Below are 20,113 nucleotides of genomic sequence, written 5' to 3' on the forward strand. Positions count from 1 at the left end.
CCCTCCAGTAATTGGAAACTCAGAGGTTCCCAGAAACTTTATCCAATAAATAAGGAAGGCCACCTCCAAACAAATGCAAGAGTTTCAAGGTATTTTGGGGGGAACCTCAAAAAGGGAGGAATTCATCCAAATCTGTTAGGCAAAATCTGTGATAATCCCTTGGCATGGCTTTCTTGGCCCTGAGAGGCCTTTTCAAAGTTTAGTCTGAGACTCCTAAGAGTCCAAGCACCTGAGTTGGTAACACACGGTTTTTACCTGAGTGGCAGAAAACTCAAGGAGGAAAACTAGTTAGAAGGATATCGCAGTGATCCAGGTGAGGCATAATGAGCCACTGGCAGTAAAGGTCCGGAATATTTCAGACTATAAACTACAGGATTCCGCATTACCTGTGTATGAAGAATGAGATAAAGCGCGCTGTTTTGATCTAGCTGGTGCTGTTAACAACAACAACAATTAAAGACAGATGGGAAATTCAGTTCCACATTTTGAGCTTAGCACCTAAAATTATCATGGCTGAAAATGCGTACACAAAGGATCAACTATGATCTTGTGGAAAACAAAGTTCTAGAAATTTTGTTCATTCTCTTAAAACCTACGAATTCGTAAGCTTAAAATATTAAAATTTAAAAACTTTTTTTTAAGACATCGTCATACACTCTTGGGGCACCTTACATTACAGGATTCAGGGAAACGACATTCAGTACACTCAACAGGTTCCATTCCGCCCCGAGGACACGGCGCTCCCGTGACGTCACCGCGACGTGGGGCGCGAGCCTGCGTTTTGGCGGAAGTCCTGCGTAGTTACCAACGAGACGCAGAGGGAGGGGCAACTGCCGCGGCCGACCGCTCTTCCGTGTAGCGTCCTCGCACGTCCCCTAGTGGCAGCCGGCGTGCAAGCGAGCCTCTGGCTTTGAGGCTCCGCAGCTAGTCAGTCGCCTTGGGTCTGGCGTGGCCCGGGATCAGCGAGCGTGCCCAACTCCCTGTCCGCCCCAGCGCCAGGCGAGGGGCGACGCCTCGAGGTACAATCTAGGAGGTGCGGGAGGCTAACTCTGCGTAGGCCCTGTTGAGAATCCTGAGGCTCTCGGCGGTGCGGGAGCGGAGGCGATGGCGGAGGAGCAGGAATGTGATTTCAAGAAGTCATGTGCCGACTCTGAGGCAGCGGCGGCTGCAGAACCTCTGGGATCCCCTTCGGAGACCACCGCCGTCGCCGCAGAGTCGCCGGAGCTCGAGAACTACAGTAGCAAGTGCGTGTTCTGCCGGATCGCGGCGCAGCAGGATCCCAGCACTGAACTCCTGTACTGTGAGGTTGGCGGTGACGCGCGACCGGGGACCCGATCGCTCCTCGGGGCTCCGCGAGGGGACCTCGCCGATGTGGATCGGGTGGGGAGGGTCCTGATAAATGGGGCTGGGGGAGGCTGGGTGTCCTAGTGTTAATAACAGACTTACTTCTCTAGGCGCAGGGAGTGTCACCAGCCACCTCTTTGCTATTACAAGGGGAGAAAATGTAGTGGTAAAGTCTCTCTGCAGCTGCCGAGGTACTTTGTGGACAATAGCATGTATGGCCTCTGATTTTATTAAAGGGACGCCCCTCCCCCCGCCTTTCTAGACACTGCTTTTACATTCCGCACTCTTAATACTGGTACTGAAGAGAAACCAATAGAAAGTAGATAATGGTAATTGTGGAAACCTGTTTGTTAGATTGACTGAAAATAGGCTGGCAGGAGTGGGTCCGAGGTCAAACTATTACTTAATAGATTCTGATTTCCACTAAAGGGTCCAGTTCCTTAGAAGTGTTATCAGTTAGGATATGTGGACATTTTCAGAGCATTAAGACTTTGTCCAGATATTTTAAAACAGATGATCTGGTAGGCACTTTCTTCCACCAGCTCGACTTGCCTTTAAAGAAACATACTTTTTTTTTTTTTTTTTTGCTGTACGCGGGCCTCTCACTGTTGTGGCCTCTCCCGTTTCGGAGCACAGGCTCCGGATGCGCAGGCCCCGCGGCCATGGCCTACGGGCCCAGCCGCTCCGCGGCACGCGGGATCCTCCCGGACCGGGGCACAAGCCCGTGTCCCCTGCATCGGCAGGCAGACCCCCAACCCCTGCGCCACCAGGGAAGCCCAAGAAACATCTTTTGAAAGAATCAGCTCCAAAGATTCTGGGCTTCTTTGTGGTTTTTTGTTTTTGTAGTAATCATTCATTCATTTGTTGAAAGTAAATTGACTTCCTTCTAAGCACTGTTGGAGATTCATTGGTGAGCAAGGTAAAGGACAGTCCCTGTCTGGATTTTATAATCTAAAGGGACAGAAGAGGCAGCTGACAACAGTGCCCTGTTGGATGACGAGATGGTTTTACCACCTGCAGTATTTTGCAGGGCTCGTGGGAGGAGCACCTGGCCCAGATTTGAAGGGATAGGGAAGGCTTTTCAGAGGAAGTGAGACGCGAAAAAGTAAGTAGGCATTGGTCAGGTGAGGAGGAGAGAAGATGCCCCTGGTAAAGAGCACCTTCAGAGGTTTGGTTTCTGCCACAGGAGGACAGAAATTCAGTCTAACTGGAGCATGGAGTTTGAGGGGATGAGTGGTGAAAGATGAAGCTAGAGAGGTAGACAAGGGGCCAAGTTATTAAGGCTACTGTAATTTATGTTAAGGAGTTTTGGCTTTATTTGAAGAGTGAAGGGAAGCTCTACAGTGTTTAATGCTACTGTTAATGCTGGGTTGGAAGAAAGGGGTTGAGAAGTTACATGAAAGGGTTTGATCTTTGAAAGATTATCTGACACCATTGTGGAGAATGATTTAGAGAGGACCAGCCTGGAGGCATGGAGATCACTTATGAGGCTGTTGAAGTAATCCAGCCTGATGATGGCCTGAAATAAGATGTAGTAGTGGGAGTGAAGAAAAGCCAGTCAATTTAAGGATATTTAGGAGTCTGACACTGCAGAGATGTGCATCTCTAGCTCAGATTATAGAAACTGTCAGCTTACAGATGGAAATTGGAAAGAGGGAAATTAATGAGATCACCTAGGAAGTATATGTAGAGTAAGAAGTGAAGGGGCCCCTACGAGAGAGGCAGAGGAAGAGGACCTGAAAAGAGGAGAGAGAAACAGAGGGAAAACTAGGAAAGCTAAGAGAAGGGAGTATGTTAGGAAGATAGGAATTGGCAGCAACATCAGCCTTCCCTAATCCTCGAATCTGGGTTAGGTGACTCTCCAATATGCCTGCAGAGAGGGCACCTTAGATCAGAGCTGGTTTTGTCCCCAGAGTGATGGTCATTGACCTTGAGGAGAGCAACTGCAGTGCAGTGGTGAGGCAGAAGGCAGACTGTAGTTGGTAAGAACCTGAAGGATAAAAAATTGAAGACAGCAAATACAGACGACTTTTGAAGGAAGTTTGGCAGTCTTGGGGAGAAGGGAAAAGGTAAGGTAACTACAGGAGGAGATGGAGTTAAGAGAAAGCTTTTTAAAACAGTGAAGACTTTGGTGCGTTTAAATCCTGATGGGAAGGTGCCAATGGAGAGAGGTTTAAAATGGCCCACGGTGGTAAAGCTTTGTCGTTGAGAAAGAGGAAACTCAGTCACTCATCCATTACTCAGTATTTGAATGAGTGCCTTCTGTGTGTCAGGCACTGTTGGAGGCATTAGGATATAGCAGTAAATAAAATGTGCAACAATCCCTGTCCTCATGGAGCTTACTCACAGGAAATAGTAAGCAACATAATAAGTAAAATATTATATAGAGAATGGATATTGTTACATAGTTCAAAATATTGATACATAGTTCATTAGATGGGAATGAAAAAAGAGAAAAGGGATGCAAATTTTAAATTTTTAGTCAGGAAAAGCTGCACTAAGAAGGTGGCATTTGAATGAAGCCCTGAAGGAGGTGAAGGAGGAAAGTATATGGTTTACTCTTTATATATAAAGTACAGCTATGCCATATAGGACATGAGAGATACACAATATATTTGTGATATTAACATATCATGGGAGGGCAATTAGGAAAAAGTCTAAAAATGTTCCTTAGGAGGGTGATAATGAGAAAAGTTTAAGAAACGCTGTTATAATCAAACAATGGCCATAATTCCAACTTTAAGAAGGTCATCCATTTCTTTTTTTAAAATAAATTTATTTATTTATTTTTGGCTGAGTTGGGTCTTTGTTGCTGCGCGTGGGCTTTTCTGTAGTTGCAGCAAGCAGGGGCTACTCTTCGTTGTGGTGCGCGGGCTTCTCATTGCCGTGGCTTCTCTTGTTGTGGAGCACGTGCACTAGGCGCACGGGCTTCAGTAGTTGTGGCTTGCGGGCCCTAGAGTGCAGGCTCAGTAGTTGGGGCACACGGGCTTAGTTGTTCCACAGCATGTGGGATCTTCCCGGGCCAGGGCTCGAACCCGTGTCCCCTGCATTGGCAGGCGGATTCTTAACCACTGCGCCACCAGGGAAGCCTGAAGGTCATCCATTTCTGAGGAAAAGTATATGAAAACCCTAATGACACACCATTTTTTTAAGGGGTAGATAAGGGAGTATCGGTAGTTTTATCTTTCTGTTTAAGCAACTGTCATTTACTGAACAGATTTTACAGGCTTACTATTGATATGTGTTACTCACTTGGAGGTCAAAGATGAACATGGCATGTCCTACACTTGAGAAGCTTGCCTATGATCTGAATTGACATGAAAAATTCTCTTTTAGTGGGTATCACTAGGTATAGGTAGTCAAAATTCTGTATTTTAAAGTCACTTGAAATTATCTTTTCTTTGTGTAATTATGCTACCAACATGACAAATAGTTAGGTTCACTCATTTCTGTTTGTTTTCCATTGTTAAGGACTACTTTTTTTTTTGAGTCCAAAAATGTATGGTAAATATTCACATGCTTTTAAAATCAAAATTGTAAAGCAAAGTACATTTGAAGTCTAGTATCCATTCTCTTGTTACCTCTACCCTGTTCCTCTTTCCCCGTAACAAACCTTTAAAAAATATTTTTGGTTTATCTTTCCTTTGTGAGTAGATATGTATGCGTGTGTTTATATTTATACTCTGCCTTCTTACACAAAAGATAGCTTAACCTTGTTCCATGCTTTTTCTTTTTTACCTTAGGAATTTATTCCAGAAATGATTTCATAAGTGTATAAAGATCTTCCTCATTCCTTTTTATAACTACACAATACTCCACTGTATGGATTTGCTGTAATTTATTCAGCCAGTCTTAGTTGAATTTTATGGACAGTTGGGTTATTTTCAGTCTTTTGCTATCATAAATCATGCTGCAAAGAATAGCCTTGTACAAATATTATTTCATATTTTTTGCCTCTTTGTCTGTGGAATGGGAGGACAGTCTTTCTTTTATTTATTTTTTTAAATGAGTGATCTTTGGATAGCTTTCCTGTACGGGTTTGTAGTGGCTTTTTTTTTTTTTTTTTAAGAAGATGTTGGGGGTAGGAGTTTATTAATTAATTAATTTATTTTTGCTGTGTTGGGTCTTCGTTGCTGTGCGAGGGGTTTCTCTAGTTGTGGCAAGCGGGGGCCACTCTTCATTGCGGTGCGCGGGCCTCTCACTATCGTGGCCTCTCTTGTTGCGGAGCACAGGCTCCAGATGCGCAGGCTCAGTAGTTGTGGCTCATGGGCCTAGTTGCTCTGTGGCACGTGGGATCCTCCCAGACCAGGGCTCGAACCCGTGTCCCCTGCATTAGCAGGCAGATTCTCAACCACTGCACCACCAGGGAAGCCCCAGTCTTTCTTTTAAATGAAGAGTCTAAATACTGGCTAGATCAGTAGTAGCAATGAGAGACATCAGAGAGCCAGTTTCAGTATTTTAGAAAGCTTAATGGAAATCTAATTCAATCATTGATTGCATAGGCTAAATAAAACGTCATCGCTTTGCTTTTGACAGGAATTTTATCTGCTGGTGATGATGACAGTTATGTCAATTGGTAGGTTTCTTTAATTAACGAGAATTGGGAAAATAAAATATTCACACATGACGTTTAGTAAACAGAACCTTTCAAAATAGGGTTTTGGGAGATGAAGACAGAACTGGGCATTTGGTTCATTCTTATGGCTGAGTCATGTATGACAGCAGATTTTTAAGAGCTTCTTTAATGTTTTTCTCCTGTTATCCTTTAGACTAGCATTTTGTAGTTCCATGAATCTAAAGAAGTGTTACTCCTGCTTTGAGGTAGAATTCAGCTGTATTATCTCAAAATAATTCTAATCGGGATGTATTCTGTACCAGAAAGAATTACCTCTGGATTTTTAAAAGTTAATGCCATAATTGAGGGGGAAATAAAGGCATATAAAATTGTTGTGTTATGAATCAGTCTGGGAAGTACAATTTTGTTGTACTAGATTTGACCCCCGATACTAGTTGTTTCTCAGCTGGAAGCATTAAGTAAATAATGGAAAACTTTAAACATTCAAAAACATTGCTGTCTTATCCCTTTTGATCTTATCCCTTTCTAAAACATTCCATGGATATGTATATTTAAAGTTACTACTAGACGGGAAAACCATAATAAAAATGGAAATAATTGTCATGCTTGTTATTTTAGGGTTAGGGTTAGCTTTTGGGGCTCCCCAAGTCAACCAACCTTCTGGGACTATACACACACGTGTGTGTGTATATATAACACACATATACATATATATACACATGTATACATATTTACATAAATTTACACACACACACACACACCCCACCTGGTCTGAGTCTCTGTCCCTGAATTGCAGGAAACCCATCACTTTCCCCAGTATATCAGAAGATTTCCTCTTGGCGCTGGGGGGAGTATGCTGCATACATTATCCCTAGTCACCTCTCATGATTTTCTGTTTCTACTAAATTTTCTATCTTATCCTCAAACCTTTGTCTTGCATCAGCCGAAGAGAGTAACAGATTCTTTTCCTTTCATTTTCCTGATACATTAACGCAAAGCAACAGCTGCTATAGATTTTTCCTCAAAGTTTGGGGGCAATAGGATTCTCATATTCTTTAAACACAGCATAAATCCGTTTCTGTAGGCAGGCACCTCAATTCATTTCTTGTTTGTGTACTTTCCTCATAGCTCATGCTACATTCAGTTGATCACTGTTTACTTCAAGGTCTTAAAAGTTACAATTTCTCCCCCTCTCTAGTCTCATCTTATAGGCAGGTTACACTCAATATCTGGAAAAATAATCGAGATTTTTGTGTGGCTGTGCCTCCACACTTTGGCAGCTCTTGGTTGAAAGTATGTAAATGAGGACAGCAACAAAATCAATATTTAAGCAATATTTTAATAGAGTGATATTGTGGACATTTTATAGAAGCCTTGAGATAGGAGAGGGACACATAATACTGTATTTTTGCTGCCCTCCATTTCAGTCATGACTCTGCTGGGGGCTAAAGGAGACAAAAAGTCCCATTCACTGAATTGTGGCCTCACTGCAGGTCAATTTGTCAGTCACCTGAAGCTTAGATGAGCAGTATGGATACTGATAAGGAAGTTCGTGTTACAGTATGTACAATTGCCTTTCATCGTTATTCTCACTGAAATCAAGATTATTGGCATGGATATGAGGCCCTTGTTCCAACTGAATTTTAGTTCTTGGAATGGAGAACTAATGAGCAACAGTGCATTCTGGGAAACTATGCTTATTGATACTGATTTTATTTAATTTTGACTAATTTTTTAATATAAGATATTGAATAAGGTTATTTAGGGAATATAGATTTTTCTTTTGAAAAAACTTGAAACTCAAACGTTAATAGGTTGAAAGACTCCCTCTTTTGTTTCCTTTTCTTTTTTCCTTACATTAATGTGTGGAGTATAGAAACCAGAAAACTGATACCATACATGTAATGGACTGGACACATAACTTAGTACAGTATACTAGAGTTTGTTTCAGCATTTCAGAGTCTTTTTAATGCTATAAAGTGGCAAGTAAACATAAAGAAAAAGTATTTATAATTATTGTAAAAATGTTTAAAAATGTAACCCCTGGATATATAGATGCTAGATGATGTTATAAATGAAGAAAATGGCACTTTGGAAAAAAAGTAAATGTAAAAAAGAATTTATCAATCTTGCTATGATTCTGTGGTAGAACCTTTAAAAGTACATATTAGGAGTAGAAAAACCTTAGGGTAGAGATGGAGAAATATATAATGAAATTTAAAAAAACTCTGGGATTATGGTAATGAAGTTTTAATGAACTTCATTCATAATTGTTTTCCGGAAATTGATTTTATATAAGTCTTTTTCTTCTCTGGAATAAATGAGCATCTCATGAAGGAAGCTAAAGCTTGTCTTTATGGACATAATGCATAATCACAAAACTGCCCAATGGAGATTAGTTGTAACATAAGCACCATTTCCCTATCAGACTGAGATTTATGTATGATGTTTAAGACATGCCAGAACAGCATTAGGAAATTCTTTTTAAAAATTCACTAACAAATGATATTTTCCTTTAGAATGAAGACCTAGTTTGCTTCAAAGATATCAAGCCAGCAGCACCTCATCATTATCTTGTGGTGCCAAAGATGCATATTGGAAACTGCAGATATCTAAAGAAAGATCAGATAGAACTGGGTAAGTTGATGGCAGTATTCTTCATGGTTATATCATCGTGAACTGGCATCAGTGAGGGCAGTGACAATTGAAAAGAAACAGTTTAGCCAGGTATTGTGATAAAGGAGCATTATGGCTTTTTGAAACTTGCATTATGAAAAATTTCAAATATGTACAAAAATAAAGAAAATAGTATAATCTCCATGTATTTATCACCCAACTTCAACATTTATTAACTCATGGCCAATTTCTTTACATATATTAACCTTCTCCCACAGTGGATTTTAAGCAAATCTCAGACGCCATGTTATTTAATTTTTTAAATCTCTAAAAGATAATGCCTCTTTATGCTTTTTAAATGATGGCTTTCTTGATTCTGAAAGTGAAAGATAATATGAAGACTTATAAACAAATAGAATGGATAAAGAAGATGTGGTACATATATACAATGGACTATTACTCAGCCATAAAAAGGAACAGAATTGTGCCATTTGCAGAGACTTGGATGGACCTAGAGACTGTCATACAGAGTGAAGTAAGTCAGAAAGAGAAAAACAAATAGCGTATAATATCACTTATATGTGGAATCTAGAAAAATGATACAGATGAACTTATTTGCAAAACAAAAATAGAGATGCACACATAGAGAACAAACGTATGGATACCAAGGGGGCAATGGGGAGGTGGAATGAGTTGGGAGATTAGGATTGACATATATACACTACTATGTATAAAATTGATAACTAATGAGAACCTGCTGTATATCACAGGGAACTCTACTCAGTGCTCTGTGGTAACCGAAATGGGAAGGAAATCCAAAAAAGAGGGAATATATGTATACATATAGCTGATTCACTTTGCTGTACAGCAGAAACTAACATAACATTGTAAAGCAACTATACTCCAATAAAAATGAATTTTAAAAAAGTTATAAACAAATAAGTTATAGTATGGCATATGAGTACATATTACCTGAGAGTGAGACCGTATTGTACCCGCCTTGTAGTTTCCTGCCTTGTAATTTCCTGTATAGATGAAGTAGGACCAAAGTTTAATTATGAGATTTTAGTGATGAACTTTTAGCCTCTGAAAAAGAGATTCTGAATTCTTGTCTCTTACAGGATTATCCTGTATTTTCCTATACATGATTTCTGTGACTTGTCAGCTACGGTTTACTAAGACATTGCTAAGTTTACTTCAAACCTGCTTCAGTAGCCATTGTCATCAGGATCTGGGATGTTTGGTCAATACTTTAAGGTAGCTGGCAAGATAGATAAGTTGGGCCAGATTTTTGAAGGTGACTAAGAAATCTCTTTGATGAAAACCTCGATATGTGGTTTATTAGTGTTTAGACTACTGAATTACCAGTTTTTAAACTGTTTTTTCGAGATATTGTGAAATTCCTTAGTCATCCTCAGTTCTATCAGTATGTTTCATGCTCCTTCCAACAGACAGAGGCCAATATACGTGCAGTATTTAGTACTAGGCAACAGCCACCAGCCTTAAGTATTTCCTTTTATACTGTTTTTCTTAAGGAGGGAGAAATGTGTTTATGCTTGCTTTTCTTTTTCTAGTATTTCTTTTCGTGTTAAAAGTTTTTATAACAGTTGCAAATCAAATGTTACTAATTTTGAAGCAGCATGGTGGGTGTTTGGGATTTCATTATATGTACTGTTTTTACTGATTTTGTGTATATTTGAATATTTCCATAATAAAACTTTAAAAGTCCTTGAAATTAATATTTTTATACAGTCTATAAAGTTGGAAAAATAATAAGCATATGGAAGAGCTTAATAATACTATCAAGCACTGTGACTATAATTGACATTAATAGAACTTCACCTAACTATAGAATATACATTTTGTTATGAGCACATGTTCACCAAGATAGTCCATATTCTGGACAATAAAATAAGTCTCAATACATTTCAGATGATCAAAATCTTATAAAATACATTGTCTGATGACAATGGAATTAAAATAAATAATAAAATCTAGAATAGCACTAAATATTTTTAAGTTAAAACACTTTTAAGTAACTTCTAAATAAATAGGTAAAAAAGACAATATTTTGAACTGATTGGTAATAAAAATACAACATAACAAAATTTGTAGAATGTAGCTGAAGAAGTGCCTAGAGGGAAATTTATAGCTTTAAGTGCTTATATTAGAAAAGGAGGTACAAAACCAATGACCTAAGTTTCCAGTTTAGGATGCTAGAAAGAGGCAAGCAAATCAGATCAAAATAAAGTATAAAGAAGGAAATAGTAGAGTAGATATCAATGAAATAGGAAAGAGACAATACGTTTTGCTTCATGTATTTTGGATCTGATTTTGAGTGAATATGTAATTATGATTGTCATGTCTTCTCAATGATCCATTTTTATCATTGTAAAATGTTCCTTTTTATGTCTGGAAATACTTCTGGTGTCTTTTTTTTTTTTTTTTTTTGCGGTATGCGGGCTTCTCACTGTTGTGGCTTCTCCCGTTGCGGAGCACAGGCTCCGGACGCGCAGGCTCAGTGGCCATGGCTCACGGGCCCAGCCGCTCCGCGGCATGTGGGATCTTCCCAGACCGGGGCACGAACCCGTGTTCCCTGCATCGGCAGGCGGACTCTCAACCACTGCACCACCAGGGAAGACCTTGGGAGTATTTTTAAAAGAAAACAAGATACAGTCTGGCTCGAAGTAACATGAGCTTTTTTTTTGACCTTGTGGTACTGGCCTTGTCATGGAAGCCTTCCCACTCAAGCCTGACTTAGAGAGGTAAACTGTTAGCAATGATTTTATAAGCCTCATTATAACAACTGCCCTCTGCAGATTCTCTCACTTCTTCTCTTTTCAAATGCTTGATTACACCATTCAGAAACAAAAGAGATCTAAAGTTTGGCACTGTGCTTTGAAGATCCTGAGTTACCAAAATTTTTTTAATGGGGAAGCATATTCCCACCTGAAGACCATGAAACATTGAGACAATAAAGATGCTAAGGCAAATAAGAGTTTGGAAGCCAAAACAAACATTTAGCTAGTCATGGCTGGGCCAACATAAAGGGATGTCATATTCCTAATTTGAGTTCAAAGACAAATTCAAAGTTTTCTTGTTCTCTTAACTCAAACAGTTTTTGTTTAATTACTTGGTTTCCTTATGATTAGAATTAGACCTCAGTAGGATCAGATGTCCTGAACAGTCACTTGATAATATCCCTCAACAGCTGTTCAAAGTCAGCTTATGTGTGACAGTTTGTGATGGGTTGAACCTTCATTTCAGTTGTTGATAAGCAAATTTCTTCGTAACTTAGAGCTACTGGATGAGTCTTTAAATGTGTATCCATTTGATACGACTTTTTACTAGGACCCTAAAAGTTCGGGTTAATAACTAGGTAGTGAACTTAATGTCTCCTATAGTGTAATGTAGTTTCTTTACTGTTTTGTAGTTGAGAACATGGTAACTGTTGGAAAAACCATTCTTGAAAGGAATAATTTCACTGACTTCAAAAATACGAGGTATGTATACTTACAGATAGAAACCAATATATGCAGTTGGTTTTTCTGAAATGTTATTTCCTCAGGAAAACGAAAGTAGAGATGGCAGAATTCATGGTTTAAATGCAGTTTTCCTGAAAGTGAACATATTGTTCATTGGTAAATTTAATAAACAAAACTTTTTTTCACATCTCAACATCGTCTAATAATCACCACATTTAGTTTTGGACAGACAAGTATATTGAAGCAGTGGGTAGGTAAAATTAGTTGCTTAGTCCTCTTTGTTCAATATGTGCATTCCTATAAAATTGTGAGTAAATTGAATTTCCTTAGAAAAAATTTATTTTATATGATTTAAAAATACATTATTACCCTTCTAGCATGAAAGTAACTTGAATTTGTTGAACTGCACTCTGACATTAACCAAAGTTTGAGTAAAAGCATACAATATTCAATTTGGTAACTGTTTTAATTAATCTATTTATTTTTTCTTTTTAAAAGATTTCGATTTTGCCTTGTATGATCAAAGTAGTACCAAGGCAGGTATAGTGATTACTTTGACACCTCTGAACTGGAATTCAGAGGCCTGAATTCTAATGCTATCAGTGTTACTTGCTTCTACTGTAGTTGTACTGGCTGTGTTACTTTAGACAAGTCATTTAAACTCTCCAAGATAATACCTGCAGTGCCTACTTGTAGGCTAAAATGAGATTGAATGTGTGAAAATCCTGTGAAAACTATTATGAACTATATCCAAGGATGATAATGACAAGGAACAGATGGTATTTGAGACCCTTTGGCCAAAATCAACACGTTCCCTTCCCAGTCATAGAAGTGCTCATTAGAAGAATGAACACTGGACTGGTTGTCAAGAGCCCTGAGTTTCAATTCTAGCTCTACCACTGCCTAACTTTGTGATCTTGAGAAGTCTCTTCAACTTTCTAGATCTTGGTTTCCCCATCTTTAAAATCTTTAAAATGAAAAGGTTGAGTGAACCCTTGAGTTACTTCTAGCTTTTAGATTACTTGATTCCATTATATGACTCCTGTTTCATAGAGGGAAAACCTAGTCTCCTTTTCTGGGTGGTGGTAGAGGCTTTTCAATATGTTACGGATCTGATTCCACAGTCTGTCCTGTACTGCTGCATTATAGCACCTCTCCTTGCCTTCTTCCCACGTTCCCAGTCATTTTTAGTCTTTTTTAAAAATTGAGACTTACTTCTAGTTTGAACAGGCAAATATTTCTAGGCTTGAATTATTGTTACAGGTGTGCCTTGCTCCGCTTACAAAGTAGACTTCCAAAACTGTGTGTAAATGGATTTTTAAGAGGTTAAATCATATTAAAAAATTTTTTACCAAAGGAATTCTCTTGTAAATATTTTATAAAGCAAATAGTTATGAATAGGTATCATCTAACTTATTTTTAGTATTCAAGAAACTTAAGTGATGATAAAGTTTTTTTAGTGAGGGTAAGGAAATGACCACTTTATTAAAGGAGAAAGTGCGCCATCTACTGGCTATGTCTTGGAAAAAGGAATCCTACTTCAGCGTTCAGTAATTTTAAGATTCACTGCAGAGACATCTTTTAGGAGAATTAAAGCTTAATATGATAAGAACTGAAGTAATAAGACATAATGCCAGCTCAGAATTCATAAGGGTTATACAGAGGTATAATATTCTGTGAAAGCCTTTCTCAATGAAGAGTTTATCTTATTGTGAACTTCAACATGAAGATGAACTGTGTGAATACTCTCAAGTTCATAAAGAAAAAAGATGATGTTTGAGTGGTAATCTGTCTACCTTAGGTAACCTGTTTTGGATATATTTAATATTTATGTGTTTTAACCTGAAAATATAGTTTTAAACTGTTGTAGAACTAATTTGTCAATTATCTCTTACCTTGCTGTTTCAGAATGGGTTTCCATGTGCCACCATTCTGTTCCATTTCCCATTTGCACCTTCATGTTCTGGCACCAGCCGATCAGCTTAGCTTCTTATCAAAATTGGTTTATAGAGTGAATTCCTATTGGTTTATCACAGTAAGTGTTATTGTTATGCTAGCAGCATACAAAAATACTTAAAATATTTGTCCTTTTTGTTGTAGTTTTTCTTTTCTTGGCAACAGTGGGCACTTATAGACTTGATCATCTGTTTTAACATTCTATTTGCACATATCTGAAATAATATTTTTAATTTGGGGTACTTTTCCAGGTCATCAAATCTGTAGGAAGAGATACTATGGCAAAGTCTCTCAATTGTAAGCAGAGGATATGATATAGAAGTTCATGGCATTAATAGTTCAGAATTCTGAATTGTGGCTCTGTTAGTTACTTGAGTGACCATGTGCAAGTTACTTAAACGTTTTAAGGCCCAAGTTTTTTTATCTACTACTGACGTATAGGTAATAGTGCCTACATCTAGGGTTGATAAGAGGATTGATGAAATAATTAACATGTGAAGCCCTTAAAACTGTACATTGCAGATAGTGAGGGCTCAGTAAATGTTATCTGCTGCCTCTGTCATCATCAGCCTCATTGCAGAAATTGATGCAAGTAGTAGCGTCAGCTACTAGATCTGAAGCTGAAGCTTTGAGCCTAAAAAAGTTGCAGAATTTTGCTTTACTAGGGCAAAAGTAGAATAGAATTCAACTGATTATTGGCTTGTAACCTGACAGTCAAGCTTTAGTTATTAAATGACTCTGTCCTTCCAGGGCCACTTGACTAGTAATTTATGTTTCTTATTTTATGTGTCCATGATGATAAGGTGACCTATAGTTGCTGTATCTGAAAAACCATCAAATTGCAAATTAAGTAATTACCATTAGTTAATGCAGATTATTATTATAGTCATAGTACAAAAGAAATGAAAAAGCAGTTGATTTCTAGAAACTTCATATTTCAAACTTATTATCTCTCTCCTCAACTTGTCCATATATTTAAGGTATGTGGTGTATATATTTGAAATTAAAAAGTGGGACATTTTGTAGGAAGCTGGTGTGGTCTCTTAAAAAATCAGTATGATAAAAAACAGGTATTTTTTTCTTATTTGTATTTCTAAGTTTCTACACTATCTATGCTTTTATAGTAAAAAATAATTAGAAATACATTTTTATGCTTTTTAAACTGTATTTCCTTACATGATTTTTTAGTTGGGAAAAAAATGAATGAACAAAGTTATGAGATCTATTAATTGTTCGTCCTGGGAATCTGAACTCTTCTTAAATCTAGGTATTTAAGTATATATTATGAGACTGAAAAAATCAAGATAAAGATATTAACGTTTATTCTGAAATCTTACATAATTTTTCAGATATATGATGATTGAGAAAAGTATCTGAAATGATGTAACTAGAAGGCTTTAGTTTACTTTTTATTCTTTTTGTTTTCCTTATTTTTTTAGAGCAATTTTAGGTTCACAGCAAAATTGAATGGAAAGTACACAGAGTTCCCGTATACCCTCTGTCCCCACATACTCGCAGTCTTCCCCACTGTCAACATCCTACACCACAGGGATACATTCGTTATAATCCATGAAACTACATTGACATGTTATTATCACTCAAAGTCCATAGTTTACATTAGGGTTTGTTCTTGGTGTTGTACATTCTGTGGGTTTGGATGAATGTATAATGACATATATCCACAATTGTAGAATCATGCAGAATAGTTTAACTGCCCTGAAAATCCTCTGTGCTCTGACTATTCATTTCTCCCTCCCCCTTAATCCCTGGTAACCACTGATCTTTTATGTCTCCAGTTTTGCCTTTTCCAGAATATCATGTAGTTAGAATCATATTGTATGTAGCCTTTTCAGATTGGCTTCTTTCACTTAGTTAAATGCATTTCAGGTTCTTCCATGTCTTTAGTATTATATTTATTTTCCTTATTGAAACTATCTAACAAAAAGGCAATGTGGATAAAAATCTGCCTATTTATATATAGTATAGAATAAACACCTTTACTGTAGTTTGAAAACTGTTATGTTGAGAGTTTTTTGTAAGATATTTTTAGGAACAGAATATGTAGTATCCAGTTCTTCTGCTGTGGCTTATTATAATAGGGGCACCAGTAGAATTATTTCATGTAGGCTATGATAACTAGAATAAAAAAATATGTTATTTTTCCATTACAGGCTGATTATTTGATTGACAAACTAAGAACATGAAAATGTCAACAGTGGAAGATTTTCCTAATTTTAGCTCAACATAAACTAATATTCTGGTCTCTTTGAAGTCTAATTACAATTGGGTTTTATGTGAAGCTATTACTGGGTAGTTTTAAATTGTTTCTTAATGTTTGTTTCCTGAAATCTGTGATATAGTTATATGAATATTTTGTCATTGACTTTGTTTTAGTGGTTCCTTGTCTAAGGTATAAGATACTATAGATAAAATCCCATTAAAACAAATTCTGTTAATCAAGAAGGGCTCTGTATTTTTTTAAAGTTCAAACATTTTAATTTCTCAATAGTCAATTATAATAGTGATTTATTTATGAAGAATAAACTGGTTTAAAAAGTACTTTGTTGGAGCCTTTATTATATGAAGGAGAAATAGAAATTATTTCTTGATTGTTCTATAATTTTACACACAAAATTTCAAAATAAACAGTACTGTACTACACAGTGATCTCTGATCTTATTGATGGAAAGAACTGTATATGTGTCACTTTTTACTCAGGTTTCAGATGCTGGCTTTCACTTCTTGAATCCTAGCATCTTTGTAATAAATTGATCCTGAAGCTATGTAATATATATAAAATAATTTCACTGTAACAGTGGGTTTGCTATAACAATCAATTTGGCTATCCAAGAGAATTCATTGTAATGGAATTTTACCTGTAAGAATGTAAATTGGGAAGAAACATAAGTGGTTACATTAATCTATTAAAACTGGCAGAAACTGTTGCTCTATGGCTTACTTATTATACCAAAGGAAAATTAGAATTAAAAAGTGGTTAGACCTGTCTTTTATCATGAAAAAGTCCTGATTTGAAAGTAGAGATAGATTGGATGAGAAAATTAATTTTAATAGCAACATTAATATATTGATAAATCATTTCATGAGACATATTTCTTTAGGAATTGTCTTTTGGTGCTAATCTACACTAACAATAGTGAATGTGAATGAAAAATAAGTACTGAAAGCTAATCTTACATTGTGCCAGTGTATAACGGTACCATATACATGAAAATAAATGAACATAAGGATTAAAGTATTGATCTTAGGAACAGGCTGAGAAAAGTAGTGTTTTTTTTTTTTAACCTTTTTTGGGGGATGATATTAAACGTAGTTTTAAGTAATGAAATACTTAGTTACAACCTCTGGAATCAATATTGTTTAGTTCATTTGTTCATTAATTCATTCAAAATACATTTAGTGGGCTTCCCTGGTGGCACAGTGGTTAAGAATCCACCTGCCAATGCAGGGGACACAGGTTCGAGCCCTGGTCCAGGAAGATCCCACATGCCGTGTAGTAACTAAGCCCGTGTGCCACAACTACTGAGCCTGAGTTCTAGAGCCCAGGAGCCATAACTACTGAACCCGCGTGCCACAACTACTGAAACCCCTGCGCCTAGAGTCTGTGCTACGCAATAAGAGAAGCCACCGCAATGAGAAGCCCGCACACCACAACGAAGAGTAACCCCCGCTCTCTGCAACTAGAGAAAGCCTGCACGCAACAACGGAGACCCAATGCAGCCAAAAATAAAAAAAATAAATTCGGTGAGCATTTAACATGTACCAGACATTGCCAGGATCAGGAAATACAGAAGTGAGAAAGGACAGTCTGCCTTTAATTGCTAATACGAAGATCAGACAAAACCAGTGAGTACAATTTGGTATGTTAAGTACAAAAATGTCCATAGAAGAGGCTGTGGAGAGGGAAACAATTTTGAGAGCAGGTGGCAGTAGAACTGAGTATTTGAGACTCAATGTTAGGCAGATAGATAGTGGAAGTTTAGGCTGAGAGACCAACATGTACTTTCCTTGGGTTCTGCTTCCATTATTATTTACTTAACAACTGAACATCCAAATTCCATTTTGTTCACTGAAGGTGGAGAGAGGAATTTGGAAGTAGGGGTTACGGGCTCTCAAAATTAGATAGTAAGTTTTTCTCCTTTGTTGGAAAACCCTTGGAACCTTACATTTTCAGTGGCTCTTCTTTTGTAAAGATCAATAATCAAATTATGACAATTAAAATTCACTCAGCCTTTTCAGTAGTTCAATTATTTGGTAACTCTCTAGTCATCTATAACATTAGCTCAGTACAAAGCTAATTCATAACCTGTCTTAAAAATGTTTAAAATAGGGCTTCCCTGGTGGCGCTAGTGGTTGGGAGTCCGCCTGCCGATGCAGGGGATTCGGGTTCGTGCCCCGGACTGGGAAGATCTCACATGCCGCGGAGCGGTTGGGCCCGTGGGCCATGGCAGCTGGGCCTGCGCGTCGGGAACCATGTTTAGAATAGTATCAAAAGCATTATTTATGCATGTTATGATACTTTTTTTTTTTTTTTTTTTGCGGTACGCGGGCCTCTCACTGTTGTGGCCTCTCCCGTTGTGGAGCACAGGTTCCGGACTGAGGAGCTGAATCATATTTAAATCCACTGCAGTTGCTTATGTCTGAACAGGTGTCTCAGAGTCCCAACTTGTTCAGTTTTGTTTCCTGAGAGCAGCCAGTGTTTTTTCCTCTCTTCTCTTCTTCCTGAATTATCTTCATGAAGACTGAAGATGCTGAGGACCCTTCTGGAATCTTGTGAAATAGAACTCACTCAGGAATGCTTCACAATAGTGATGTTTCCATAGTTCTTATATGACTTATTACAATAAAACTTTACTCTCCAAACTGTTCAAAAACCCCTTGTTTTTTACTCATTGCAAAAATCTAGTCTTCCTATGTATGAAGAGAGCTTTTCTCCCTCTCATTGGTTCACACATCCCTATGGTTCTAAACCATAGGGACACCTAAACCCTTTTCAAATGATAGATTGTTTAGTCAGATGTATGGGCAACTTTGACATTACACGTGACTTCTGCCCCTGGGACCTGTTAACTCGCTAATTTCTTTTCTTCACTGACTGTGTCCTACTAGTCTTAACATTGTAGTGACCTGTTCTAACCAGAACTCAAAATTCTCCTTTCCAATTCCTGGTCCTTCCCAGGAACACCTCTGGTTTTTTAATAAGCAGCAGCCTATACCAGAGGCTCCAATGCTTACACAATAGCAATCTCACAAGAGGGGCCAGGTCTCTACGAGATCTGCCTTGGTGAGCAGACAGAGCTTTGCATCTGTCTAGAAGGCAGACTTTGAACCTCTCTGCCCCTTCCAGTACAATTTTTTGAAAAAGCTGCAGATGCAAACTAGTATATATAGAATGGATAAACAGCGAGGTCCTACTTCATAGCACAGGGAACTATATTCAATATCCTGTAATAAACCATAATGGAAAAGAATATGAAAATGAATATATATATGTGTATAACTGAATCACTTTGCTGTACATCAGAAACTAATACAACACTGTAAATCAACTATACTTCAATAAGTATAGCTAAGTCCAGCTAAGTCAGTCCCCAAAGCCTGGAGTGGTTAGAGAAGTCTGCAGGGAAAAGACAGAAATTTCAGTTCAGTTTCGAAGACCTGGAATTTGAAGAGTTGTAGGGGAAGTTAAAAGTACATTCCAGGTGGAGGATCATTGGGAACTACACTGTCTCATCGCAACCTGCTCTTGAACACAACACATCTTCTCACACCAGCTCCTGGTACACCGGGACCTCAAACAGAACGCATCCGGCAGCAGAAGAAACCTCTCCTGGAACTGCGGGGCTCAAATCCCGCAAGCCGGGAACCTCCGGAGAGAACCGACTCTCCCCACTTCCGCTTCTGGCTCCTCAGGCTCTGCCTTAGCGGAAGCGGTCTGTAGGGGAAGAAAAGAGTGAGACACCCTCGGTGGCGCAGGCGCGCCGCGGGCTGATGCGATGGCGCTGCCGGGAACCGTGAACAGGTATCTTCTGCTAATGGCACAGGAACACCTGGAGTTCCGCCTGCCGGTAAGCGCCGCAGTGACCTCCACCTCTTTCTTCTGGAGAGGACGGCGGGG

At 38.3% G+C, this 20,113-nt stretch overlaps 2 protein-coding genes across 3 annotated transcripts in view; both read left to right on the plus strand.

The window, feature by feature from the left end:
- Positions 1 to 888: 888 nt before the first annotated feature.
- HINT3 (histidine triad nucleotide binding protein 3) lies at positions 889 to 16,536 on the plus strand. Of its 2 annotated transcripts, none has more exons than XR_002642327.3 (5): positions 889 to 1,305; positions 8,440 to 8,557; positions 8,920 to 9,071; positions 11,970 to 12,039; positions 13,930 to 13,959. XR_002642327.3 is itself a non-coding variant. In XM_022555968.3 (5 exons), the coding sequence occupies exons 1-5, from the start codon at positions 1,105 to 1,107 to the stop codon at positions 16,179 to 16,181; spliced, it is 549 nt and encodes a 182-aa protein (XP_022411676.1). In that variant the 5' UTR covers positions 900 to 1,104; the 3' UTR covers positions 16,182 to 16,536. The 2 variants fall into 2 exon arrangements, 1 of the variants encoding a protein (XP_022411676.1); XM_022555968.3 differs by lacking the exon at positions 8,920 to 9,071 and adding an exon at positions 16,149 to 16,536 and having other exon boundaries at positions 900 to 1,305; positions 13,930 to 14,056.
- A 3,394-nt stretch (positions 16,537 to 19,930) lies between these two features.
- TRMT11 (tRNA methyltransferase 11) overlaps positions 19,931 to 20,113 on the plus strand; it is a 61,141-nt gene continuing 60,958 nt past the window's right edge. The window contains exon 1 of the mRNA XM_022555986.2: positions 19,931 to 20,063. Coding sequence (XP_022411694.1) covers positions 19,992 to 20,063 — 72 coding nt within the window. The 5' untranslated portion in view covers positions 19,931 to 19,991. The remainder of the gene's footprint in view (positions 20,064 to 20,113) is intronic.

Source organism: Delphinapterus leucas, chromosome 12 (assembly GCF_059928025.1).
Source record: "Delphinapterus leucas isolate spDelLeu-1000000601 "Yukka" chromosome 12, BTC_Dleu_Yukka2, whole genome shotgun sequence".
In the NCBI taxonomy this organism is placed as follows: domain Eukaryota; kingdom Metazoa; phylum Chordata; class Mammalia; order Artiodactyla; family Monodontidae; genus Delphinapterus; species Delphinapterus leucas.

What these genes read in the sequence shown, in the direction of transcription:
- HINT3 (XM_022555968.3), top strand. Translation starts at nt 1,105, where the DNA reads ATGGCGGAGGAGCAGGAATGTGATTTCAAGAAGTCATGTGCCGACTCT. An exon ending in CTGAACTCCTGTACTGTGAG is followed by an intron (nt 1,306 to 8,439) that starts GTTGGCGGTGAC and finishes ATTTTCCTTTAG; the next exon opens with AATGAAGACCTAGTTTGCTT. An exon ending in GAAAGATCAGATAGAACTGG is followed by an intron (nt 8,558 to 11,969) that starts GTAAGTTGATGG and finishes ACTGTTTTGTAG; the next exon opens with TTGAGAACATGGTAACTGTT.